The sequence below is a fragment of the Oryx dammah genome, unplaced genomic scaffold (assembly GCF_014754425.2).
Source record: "Oryx dammah isolate SB20612 unplaced genomic scaffold, SCBI_Odam_1.1 HiC_scaffold_3, whole genome shotgun sequence".
Classification (NCBI taxonomy): Eukaryota; Metazoa; Chordata; class Mammalia; order Artiodactyla; family Bovidae; genus Oryx; species Oryx dammah.
This window is the reverse complement of record NW_024070187.1, coordinates 45536090-45548381: the sequence shown is the minus strand read 5'-3', so window position 1 is coordinate 45548381 and position 12292 is coordinate 45536090. Positions and strand designations below refer to the sequence as shown.

Here is a 12292-nt window from a genome sequence, read left to right as displayed (position 1 = left end):
TGTGTGTGCTTTTGACTGGTGTCTGAACAGTGTGTGTGTGTGTGTGTAGGGGGGCAGTATTGTGGGACTGAGCCCCTAGCCTATGGGATCTGACACCATCTCTAGGTAGACAATATTAGAATTGAGTTAAACCGTAGGATACCCAGGTGACGCCAAGACTTGCTTGTTATTATGGGGCAGAACTCCCACATACATGTAAACAAAAGTGTCAGAAGTGAAGTGTTTCGTGTGAGTAGTAAACACACTACTGGGAAATACAGTAGGAAAGAACTGAGTTTTTCCCTACATAGAAGGAAATAATCTCAGTTTTTCTGATACTATGAGATATAGACTAGTTCTTCAAGAACCTGTGATTTTGAAGGTGAAGGAAAAGGGGTCCTTCCATGTGTAGGGAATATATAGAGATTTAGAATGAATATATAGTACAGTGGAATAAGCAGGGAGCCAAAGCTAGGTAGGTTAAGACAGGGCCTTAAAATCCTGGCTGAATTTAGAGGTGAGTCCATTAGATAATTAAATTCTACAATCAGGTTTTCAGCAGATGATGTTAAAGAAGCAAACAAGCAAACCAAATATTTCTACCAATTCCATGCAGAAGCAATGTAACTGAGAGAGCCCCCAGGTTCGGGGGGAGCCTGGTCCCAGCCCTGGGAATGTGGGCCTGTCTTAGGGCAGGGGCTGTGGTAATCACGCAGACAGTTGGACTTAGGAGATACAGGCAAACAGCTTCCTTCTTTATGGGAACAGCAGAAAAACCACACACAACAGGTTCACAAGTTTTCAGTGCTGGGAGTTCACTACTTAATAAAAATGAGAAATCGGGAAAGTCTTTCGGCTGACCACTGGCTCAGCTGTCAGGTGACGGCAGCAGCATACTGAACTAGCAATATCTTGTAGGCAGCTAGGGACAGAGATAAGAAAGCACTAACTAGAAATCAGAATGCTAATTGCATATAAATTATATCAAACTTTTAAGTATGGGGTAACACTGAGAGAAGGAATAAAGAAGGCAAAAAAAAGTAGAAAAAGCAAATTCAAATGATAAAGTCTTAGTGGGAAGGGGGAATAAAAGTCAACATATATGACAAAAACTGCAACAGAGGATAATGCAAACAGGAAAAATAAAGAAGGTAACTTTAAACGCTGTTTTGGGGATCCACTTTCCTGTGATTTGTGATAAGTTGCTTGGGAGTAAAAGGATGGTTACAATAACTTGAGAGACATCTTTTAAAATAATTTACAATAAAAATTTTGACAACATAATATATGCTATAAAATGAACAGTCCTGGTATGATTATGTAAGTGGTAAAGAATACTTCCTTTAATTAAGAAAAGTTTACCTCTTATGTACGATTTCGGTGGTGAAGCACTGTTGTATGCAAAATGACTCAATACAGATGTATCTCTGGAAAAACAAAGTAATACCTGGGTGCAACATTGGAAAAAAACAAACAATTAAGCACTGTTTTATAACAGGTAATTCATTGCTATGTGTGCTTATGAGGTACTGAGGTAGACAGACTTCCTCGAGTTCAGTACAGTACCTGCCAATGGGAAGAGTGCCCTCTACTGGTACACCTATGGTGAGTGTTAAGATAACCAAGTGTGATGGGCCAAAGGTTTCTCACTGTTAAGTCACCTAAACCTTGAACAACAGGAGAAAATGCTAGCTGCTACCTACCAGTTGATTCTGTATTACCCAGTTGATTAGGGTATTTTCTATCTGGAAAAAAGAACAACTGAGAGAAATTTAATAAGATAAAGAATGTAGAGGGGAAACCCCTGGTAACTATAGTGGCATACAGCAGTTTGGAAAGTGCAGGAAACTGGAACCAGGCTCATTGCTGGGATGTGGCTGCTGGCAGTGGGCATGTCAGAGGTGAGGGGAAGGCAACTCAAGTATCTAGAAGAGACTAGCAGCAGTAGAACAAGTGGAGGCCCAACGTATGTTAGAAGCTGGCTGTCCTGACCACTCTACCTGGAGGTGAAAACAGGTAGGACAGACAGTCAAAATCAAAGACGTCCAGTAAGAGGATCTGAACTGTTGATTTCAGCTTGGAATTTTGGCACAGGGGACCAATCCCCAGGAAGAGGATTGAAGTGAAGTGCAGTGAAGTTGCTCAGTCGTGTCCGACTTTTTGCGACCCCATAGACTGTAGCGTACCAGGCTCCTCTGTCCATGAGATCCTCCAGGCAGCAGTACTGGAGTGGATTGCCATTTCCTTCTCCAGGGGATCTTCCCAACCCAGGGCTCGAACCCAGGTCTCCTGCATTGTAGACAGACGCTTTACCGTCTGAGCCACCAGGGAAGTCCAGGAAGAGGATCAGTGATAGGAAATCTGGGTCCTGGTATTGTAAGATGTGGGATTCAAAAAACGTCACTGAGAAAAGAATTCGGGAATAACAGAAAAGGCAGATGCACAAAGTAGGGCTGAACTAGCAGCAGGAGCGAATGGAGAGGAACCACGGTTTCAAGGCACAAGGAAGGGGCCCAGCTTGAGAAACAGGGTAGATATGGAGACTGGGCATCAGTCAGGCCCAAAGGCAAGAAGTATACTAACCACCGCCACTAATTTATTCTCGTTTTAAGAGACAACACGAGCAATACATGTTTATGACAAAAATCAGAAAAAGTTAGAAATACAAATAATCAAAGAAAGAAAAAACACCTACAACCCCACCAATGTTAATATTTTAATGTATATCCTTTCAGATTGTTCTTATACATACACATATACATTTTCAAACAAAATAGAATAATGCATACTATCCTATACTCTATTTCAGTATTATAAGTATTTTCTACCCACATTTTTAACATTGCAGAATTTTCCACTGTGCAGATGAATAATATATAACCTTTTATTGTTGAACATTTAATTATTTCTACTTTTCCCCAGCTATAAACAATGCTGCAGTGGACTTCTTTATAGCTAAATATTTATGTACACCTTTATTTAAATTTCTAAAACTGGACTAGCTGTCTGGTCAAAGTGATGGGCATTTTAAATCTAAAGCTCTTCACACACATAGCAAAGCTGCCTTTCAGAAAGATTTTGCTTTTGTTTTTAACATGGACAGCAATAAGATAGTACACATTTTCTCTTACTCTCATCAAAATGGTTTATTATCATCTTATAGGTAAAAAAAAAAATGGCACCGTGCTTTAGTTACTAATGAGGTTGACCACTTTTCCATTTGCATTTCTTTCATTATTTTCCAGTTCATCATCTTAGTCCATTTTAAAATTGATGTTTTTTAAATTATTGATTTGTTTAAATTTTTACATATTAAGGACACTAACCTATGGTCAAATTATATGTTATAAATGGCTCTGCTCAATGATTTGTTAATTATCTTTGACACAGTTATTTTTAATTTTTATATGCTCAAATCTACCAATACTTTCATCCTTGGAAAGTCCCTTCCCTCATTTATAATAGTCTACTATACATATTCCCCTAAACTATGAAGTAAATGGTGTTTATCATCAAATATTTCTGGTTCTTTCCCTTTGAGAACATATGTCAGCTTATATTTTTTGTCCACTTTGGTGTTAAGTGTGGCCATGAGATTTGCTCTTTACTCAATGAAATAGGTATGCATCATTTGAAAGTTTCCAAATGGAAGCCTTAAGAACCAGAGTAGTTAACCAGGGTCCCTCTTTCCCTCTGCACAGAAACCATCAGTGTCCCAGACAGTGGTTATGCCGTTAACCTGGGTCCTAGAGTGAGGATGATAGAACTACGTCCCCACCCTATCTGGGGTTAATACAACCATGAGCAAGAAATAAACCTCTGTTGTCTTAAGTTGCTGAGATTTTTGGATTTACATGTTGCCACAGTATCCCAGGTGGCTCAGTGGTAAAGAAGCTGCCTGCCAGTGCAGGAGACTTGGGTTCGATCCCCCGGTTGGGAAGGTTCCCTGGAGAAGGAAATGGCAACTCACTCCAGTATTCTTGCCCGGGAAATCCCATATACAGAGGAGACTGGTGAGTTACAGTCCATGGGGTCACAAAGAGCCAGTCATGACTCTGTGACTAACCAAACAACAATCAACAGTATAATCTAGTGCCTCCTGACAAAATCAGGAAATTTTGTTTAGCAATTTGATAAAATCATTTGGTAGTAAAATCATTAGCTCATCTGAAATTTATGTTGAAACTAAATTCCTGGAGTCCAAAATATAGCCCCACCACTTACTAGATGTGTGATAGCAGGGAAGTTACTGGACTTCTTAGAGTCTCAGTTTCCTCTATGTCATACATATACAATATTAATATCTACTTTAGAGTCTACTGTAGGACTTAATTAATATACATAAAGTGCTTAAAGCAGTGCCTAACACATGGTGAGTATTATTACAATGTTAGCTGCAGTCATTACTACTACTGCTACTACTTTAAATTTTATTCCATATTCTATAGTTTTCCCCCCAGTATATTTAATTTTAGGTTTGTTTTTATTTCTATGGCTTAAGACCACCATGTTTCTTCACTGTTAAATTTTGTTTATGCTCATTTCTGGAAAATTCTCAGCCATTATCTTTTTGAAAGATGCCTCTCTAGTTCTCTAGTCACTTCTACCTGACTCCTACAGATAGAAGGTTGACCAACACTTATTCAACCTGCTGCAACTCTTAATCAGTTTCACCCCTCTGTGCTCTGGTGCTTGGGATATGACAAAGGAAACAGACAGATAAACAAAAAACCTCCCTTAAGGAGCCTGATTGGGGCGGGGGTGTGGGGGGGAGATAAATAGCAAACGTTGTAAGTAATTACATTATATAACATATTGGTTGCTGAGTGCTGCAGGAACAAAGTAAAGGGAGGATCAGTTCAGTTCAGTTCAGTCGCTCAGTCGTGTCTGACTCTTTGCGACCCCATGAATCGCAGCACGCCAGGCCTCCCTGTCCATCACCAACTCCCAGAATTCACTCAGACTCATGTTCATCGAGTCAGTGATGTCATCCAGCCATCTCATCCTCGGTTGTCCCCTTCCTCTCCTGCCCCCAATCCCTCCCAGCATCAAAGTCTTTTCCAATGAGTCAACTCTTCGCATGAGGTGGCCAAAGTACTGGAGTTTCAGCTTTAGCATCATTCCTTCCAAAGAAATTCCAGGGCTGATAAGGAAGGGCAATTGCCATTTTAAAGAGAATAATCAGGGTGAACTTCATTGAGAAGGTAACATCTGATGGAAGACCTGAAAGAACTTGAGGACATTAACATTTAGATATCAGGGGGAAGAGCATGCCAGGCAGAAAAGCCAATAATGGCAGCGGTGCTAAGGCAGAAGTGTGCCTGATGTGCTGGAGAAAACCAAGTGTGGCTGGAGCAGATGAGTGGAAAGAGATATGTGAGAGAGGAAAAGAGGCCAAATTATGCCAGGCATTGTCAGGATCTTGGCTTTTATTGGGAGTGAAGTGCAGCTCCACTGCAAAGTTTTCAGCAGAATAGTGAAATGATCTAACTTACTTTATAAGGATTCCTCTAGTTACTATGAAGAGAACTGGCCGTGGGGGGTGGGGGGTGGGGTGGGGGGTTGGGGGAGGCAAGGGCAGAGGCAGGGAAGCCCTGCAGAAGATTATGACAATGATGGGGACTAAGATGCTGGTAGTCTGCAGTGGCCACTGGGTCACGTGGCCCAGACTCTCTTTAGGAATAAAGGACTTATGTTGCCTGGCTCTTTATTTTACATTATATATACCAAATGATTATTTCTCACATTTAAAAGAATAAATGATTTCAATATTTTATTTGGTAAACAGGTATTCAACTGAATTATAATTCTAATGGTTTTCAGTTAATTCCTATATTTGATAATTATTTTGTATCCTTTCTGGTATCTATAACTTTATTTTTCTTATTCAAGGAAAGGTACTCTTTTCCAGAGCCTCTGGAAGAAACACAGACAGCCCTGATAACAGCTTGATTTTAGCCCACTAAAGCTCATTTCAAAAAACTTCCAATCTTCAGACAGAACTGTAGGAGAATATATTTGTTTTGTTTTAAGCCACTAAATTTTTTTTTTTTAATTTATTTATTTATTTTTAATTTTTACTTTACAATTTTGTATTGGTTTTGGCATAGATTGACATGAATCCACCACAGGTGTACATGCGTTCCCAAACATGAACCCCCCTCCCACCCCCCTCCCCACAACATCTCTCTGGGTCATCCCCGCGCGTCAGCCCCAAGCATGTCATATCCTGCATCAGACATAGACTGGCATTTCGATTCTTACATGTTATTATACATGTTTCAATGCCATTCTCTCAAATCATCACACCCTCTCCCTCTCCCTCTGAGTCCAAAAGTCCGCTATACACATCTGTGTCTTTTTTGCTGTCCTGCATACAGGGTCATCATTGCCATCTTCCTAAATTCCATATATATGTGTTAGTATACTGTATTGGTGTTTTTCTTTCTGGCTCACTTCACTCTGTATAATTGTAAGCCACTAAATTTATGTTAATTTGCTATAGCAGCACCAATCAGCTAATACAACTAATATAACTAATAAAATTATACAATTAATGTAACAATAAATACTACTAATAAACTAATACAAATAAAATAAGTACAAATAAATAATGCAAAAGGAAGTACACTTACAAATATCCTTCTATCATTGCCTAGAGGGAAGACAGTTCCTAAAGAAATGTTTGTATTAACTTTCTCTTTGAAACCGGTGGGAACATAGTAATGTTAGGAGAAGTTCTGTGCTTAAAGATATACCCCTCAAATCCCTATTGCCTTAGAGAAAACAAGATATCTGAAACTGCTCTTGAGAGAACATCAGTGACTGTAGCATGACTCTGATAAGCCAGAGATGGGATGTTACACATTATATACTGACGTGCAATCCCAGCATGCAAGCAACGAGCTGCCAACTCCTATCTTAACCTGAGCTGTTTTAACTTCTGAGATCCAATTTTGTATCTGTAATGAAGTTACAGTTCAACTGTAAATTTGCTAGAAATGTTGTGATTGTATGAAGATGACGGTTTCAATCAAATTAACTAAAAAATTCAACTTTGATTACTCACTAATTAAGTAAAAATTGAACTTTATGTGGATGAGATTACATATGTAATGATTTACTTTATTTAGAAAAGTTGGGAGTGTAAGTATAAGCTGGATGTGTAAGTCTGAACTACAGTTTTAAAGCAGAATTACACCTAACAGTTCTACATACAGCTGCAAAAGATCTACATGGACTAAACCTTTCTTTAGTTTTTGAAAAGACATTTATAATGAAAGTTTCTGAGAAATAAGTTATTAACGTAATAAAAAGCATATAAGAAATGATGTATGTCTGTTGGAAAAATCAGTTTAACTTACAATTATTGCACAATTTTAAAATTTGTGGTACGTCTTGTATTTCTATCCAAACTAATCTGGAGAATTTTCAAATGATAAAATTTCAAGAATCACTTTTTGAAACCCTCTGCCCTAATTTAAATTTTCATAAACCAAAGAGCAATTAGGCTTACATGGCTTTGAAATGGAACAGACCTAGCCTGGGTCCTGGTAGCTATAAGGTATAGTTTGAGCTCTGAGCCTCTGCTTCTTCACCTATAAAACAGAATAAAGCTACCTGTTGTAAGAACTGGCTATAAAGTACATAAAGCATCTAGAGCAGTTCTTGGCACCTAATAAGCACTCTCTAAGTAAATGATCAAGATAGTGCTGATAATCTCACTTCCAATCAGAGAATATTGGGAGAAAAATAAACAGACTTCTGGTTTAGTTTCATGCTTGGCTAAGGACTCTCATCCTCTTATCACATTCTTACAGAGAAAAATACACTTTTAAAATCCTTCTCTGACCTGTCCCCTTGATTTCCAACCTTATACATTTTTCCTGTGTTTCTGATCTTAACTTCCATGCATGCTAAGTCACTTTAGTTGTGTCCAACTCTTTGCAACCCTATGGATAATAGCCTATCAGGCTCCTCTGTCCATGGGATTCTCTGGGCAAGAATACTGGAGTGGACTGCCATGCCCTCCTCCACGGCATCTTCCTGACCCAGGGATCAAACTCACATCTCCTGAGTCTCCTGCACTGGCAGGAGAGTTCTTTACCACTAGTGCCATCTTGGAAGCCCAATACTTATAACTATCCAAAGCCTGCAAACTCAGTCATTCTTGATTCTTCCTTCTTGTTCAACATGCATATTTAGCCAGTCACCAAAATCCTCCTGATTCTACCTTTGACAGCTTCTTTCTTCTCTCCTCTCTCCCTCCCTTCCTTCTTTCCTTCCCCTTCTCTTCATCCCTCCCTCCCTCCCTCCCTTCCTTCCTTCCTTCCCTCCTACAAGCATTTACTTGAACATCTACTATGTGGCAGGCATGGTTCTAAAGACTGAGAATATAACCATGAATGAAAAAAAAACCCCAAATCCCTGTCCTTACAGTGTTTATGCTTTTGTGAAGTGAGATAGAGGGGTAAAAAGTAAATATATTGTATGTTATTTGGTGGTAAGTACTACAGAGGAAAATAATGCGGACAAAAGGGATAATGCATGCTCACATGTATATATTAGTAAAAGTTTGATGTGTATTTTAATTAGGAACTTAAAAGTGGTCAGTAAATGGATCTAGGGTTTTAAGAGTTGGGGCAGAATAACAGCTCCCTGGGACTAGGTACACAAGCCTGGAGTTGAAGGGAGAGGTCCAAAAAGACCAAAAAAGACAAGACAAACATAAATTTGAGAGGTGTCGGTGTATAGATGGTATTTAAAGTCACAAGAGTAAACGAGATCACCAAAGGCAAGAACAGGGGGGAAAAAGAGGTTCAATGGCTTATCTTGGGGTACTCCAGGGTAAGACAGGAAAATAAAGAGAAACCAGCAAAAGGTGAATGAGAGTGCCAGCTAGTAAGATAGAAGGAAACCTGAGAGCATGATATCCTAGAAGCCAATGAAGAGAGAGAATCCAAGAGAGGGTGTGATTGGGTGACCAAACAGATAAAGTAAGGTGAGAACTGGGAAATGATCACTGGATTCAGCAACATGAAATAAGTTTAGTGGGATAGGTTGGAAGAGAAAAAGACTCATTAAGGAAGGTTCAAGAGAGAACAGGAGGATAAGACTTAGAAACAATATCTACAGATTTTAAAAAAAGAACTTTCACCAACTCAGGGAATAGGGGAATGGCGCAGTAGCTGGATGCGATGAAGAATCAGGGAAGATTTTTGTTTCACTTTATTTTGCTTTTTTTTTTTTTTTAGATGAGAGAAATAATAGCACATTTGTCTAGTGAGAGGAGTGATCCGATAGAGACAGGAAAACTGACGATGGAAAAACTAACAATTTCATTGCTTTTGAGTACCAAGGGGAAATGAGTTTCAGTGTCCAAATGCAAGGATTGGTTTTGTTATAAATAAAAGCATGGATAATTTATCCATAATAAGAGAAAGGGAGCTGAGTATATTGGTGCAGATGCAGGTATGAGGAATACAGGTGGTGGTGGAAGTGTGTGTGTGTGTGTGTCTTTGGGAGGTTGTTCTCAGAGCTTTTATTTCTTTCAGAAACAGGACTCAGAGTCATTAGCTGGGACAGAAGAGGTGGAGATTTGAAGAGAGGGGAGGTATGAGAAGTCTTCTAGGAGAATGGATGAAAATTGGACTAGGGAAATAAAGTAGAAATGCCAAAGAAAAGTAAGGACTTTCTTGAGGTTCTTGTTCATGAATTTAAATAAAACCAGTTATCATGGTTGCATGTTTTTCTCCAGCCACTTTCAAACACACACTGTAGCCACAGCATCGGTGAACAGCTGCACTTAACCAGGATTAAGGTTTTGCCAAGTAATTACTACTAGAAAGCAGGAAAAGGGCAAGCGAGTTGAACATGCATTCAAGATGAAGTGATTATAATAAGTCATGGTACTGATGGAGAAGGCAATGACACCCCACTCGAGTACTCTTGCCTGGAGAAACCCATGGACACAGGAGCCTGGTAGGCTGCAGTCCATGGGGTCGCCAGGAGTCGGACACGACTGAGCAACTTCACTTTCACTTTTCACTTTCATGCATTGGAGAAGGAAATGGCAACCCACTCCAGTGTTCTTGCCTGGAGAATCCCAGGGATGGGGGCACCTGGTGGGCTGCCATCTATGGGGTTGCACAGAGTCGGACACGACTGAAGCAACTTAGCAGCAGCATGGTACTGACATGTCTCACATTTGTTCTCTCTGTTCACACAGGCCTCGTTCTATCTCAAGTGCTTGTTAAGGCTAGCCTGAACTGCCAGAGCTGTTCACCACCATGTGAAGCTAATCTCTCCTCATTAATCACCATCTGCATATGGCGCATGCTTATTTTTGCTTTTCCCATTCTCCTAATTCTTTGGCTTTTAAGAACCAGACGTTTCCTCAGAGGAAAAAAAATTCCAAATGATTTCATTTATATTTAGAATCTTAAAAAAACCCCACAAATGGACAAACAAAACAGCAAAACATTCATAGATACACAGCCAGAGGGGAGAGGGGTGGGAGGCTGAACAAAATAGGTGAAGAGGATTAAGAGGAACAAGATTCCAGTTATAACAAATAAGTCATGAGGATGTAATGTATAGTACAGGGAATACAGTCAACAATAACTGGAATAACTTTGTATAGTGACAGTTACTAGGCTTATTATGGTGATCAATTTGTAATGTATATAAATGTCAAGTCACTATATTGTATATCTAAAAATATCAACCACATTTCTATAAAAAGTTAAAAAAATTTTAAGATAAAGGAAAAAGAACCAGACATTTCTTGTAACATTTCTATTCTAAAGCCACCACTAAGCTGAACTACTCCCAGAATTTATTTCCCCTTTAATTGTATTTGCATGGAACATTGCATAAACCTCTATCAGAACATTTATCAAATTATAACTGTGTATTTGCCTCTCCCTCATTTTTCACTAAAATGTGAGCTTAATAAACATTTTCTTATGCAGTGCCTGTATCAGAACAGACACTCAATAATTTGACATGAATACATGAATACATGAATAAAGGACATCTGATTGCACCTGGGCCTTTCTTAAACTTCATTCAATGGCATTAAAAATATTTGTAACTATGGCATATTCTAGCTTCCCTGGTGGCTTGGTGGTAAAGAATCCACCTGCCGACGCAGGAGACGTGGGTTTGAGGAATGAGGAAGACCCCCTGGGAGAAGGAGATGGCAACCTACTCCAGCATTCTTGCCTGGGAAATCCCACAGACAGAGGATCCTGGTGGCCTAAAGTCCATGGGGTTGCAAAAGGGTTAGATATGACAGTGACTAAACAGCAGCAACAACAAAATGGCATATTCTAATATGTCAGTATTTCTACTAAGCATATGCTAGATAAGCCAAGCATATGATAGAGAATTTGTCAGAAAACAGAAAGAGTAATTCCTATGTCTTCTCTTTACTATTCAAAAGTTCTCCCCTATAAGTACTGTATATATTTTGGACAATAAGTTAACTTTTATAGGTTGTCATGATATCATTAAGTACTCTAATCTGAAACTAAATTATCAAATGACCCAATTTACTTACATGGAATAAAGGGTTGTCTTCTGTTTGAACACATTTTAAAATGCTGACATAATTTAAAATTTTCAGCACAACTAAGTATTTTTAAGAATTTCACACAAAATAAATGCTAAACTTTGGAATACTAAAAAACTGACTTATTACTCAAAATGTTATTTCTATAATGTTCAACGTTGTTGCTGAAAAACATTCAAGTAACTGACAGGAGTCCCTCAGAAGACAGAAGAGTGCCTGTGTATCCGTGTATCACAGGCCCAGATCCTCCTTCAGGAGGAACTACTGGAGACTTTCTCATCTAAATATGGACACAGCAATGCCACATGCTGTCAAATTTTGTAGTCTAGTCACAAAATCTAATACATGGGTTATGACACAGAGCGTTCTAGAAAATTAAGTTCATTCCATTAACATCAACAGTTTTCCCATTGAGTAGTTATGTTGCTAGGCAGCTCTGCCAAAGGAAAGCCCATAATTAGCGATAAGAAAAGGCTTTCTTTCTTCTTATCTCATACATACATACACATTTGAGGGCATGTGCATACATGTATAGGGATACAAATTTTTTTCCAGAAAAAAATCACAACTCAATTTCTGATAATATTGTTTTCAATGCAAAAAATTACATATACTTTTATTACTTAAAATGAACTTCTCTATGACAAGTCAAACTAATTATAAAAGTAATTATGAACAAGTATGATCATGAAAAGTATTTTCTTGGTAACTATCCATATGAGGAAAAGTTTGTTCTGC

At 38.7% G+C, this 12292-nt stretch overlaps 1 protein-coding gene across 1 annotated transcript in view; it reads right to left on the bottom strand.

The window, feature by feature from the left end:
* Window positions 1-12292, bottom strand: part of TBC1D19 (TBC1 domain family member 19) — a 160048-nt gene that overhangs the window by 48039 nt on the left and 99717 nt on the right. Inside the window, exon 14 of the mRNA XM_040237983.1 lies at window positions 1342-1426. Coding sequence (XP_040093917.1) covers window positions 1342-1426 — 85 coding nt within the window. The remainder of the gene's footprint in view (window positions 1-1341; window positions 1427-12292) is intronic.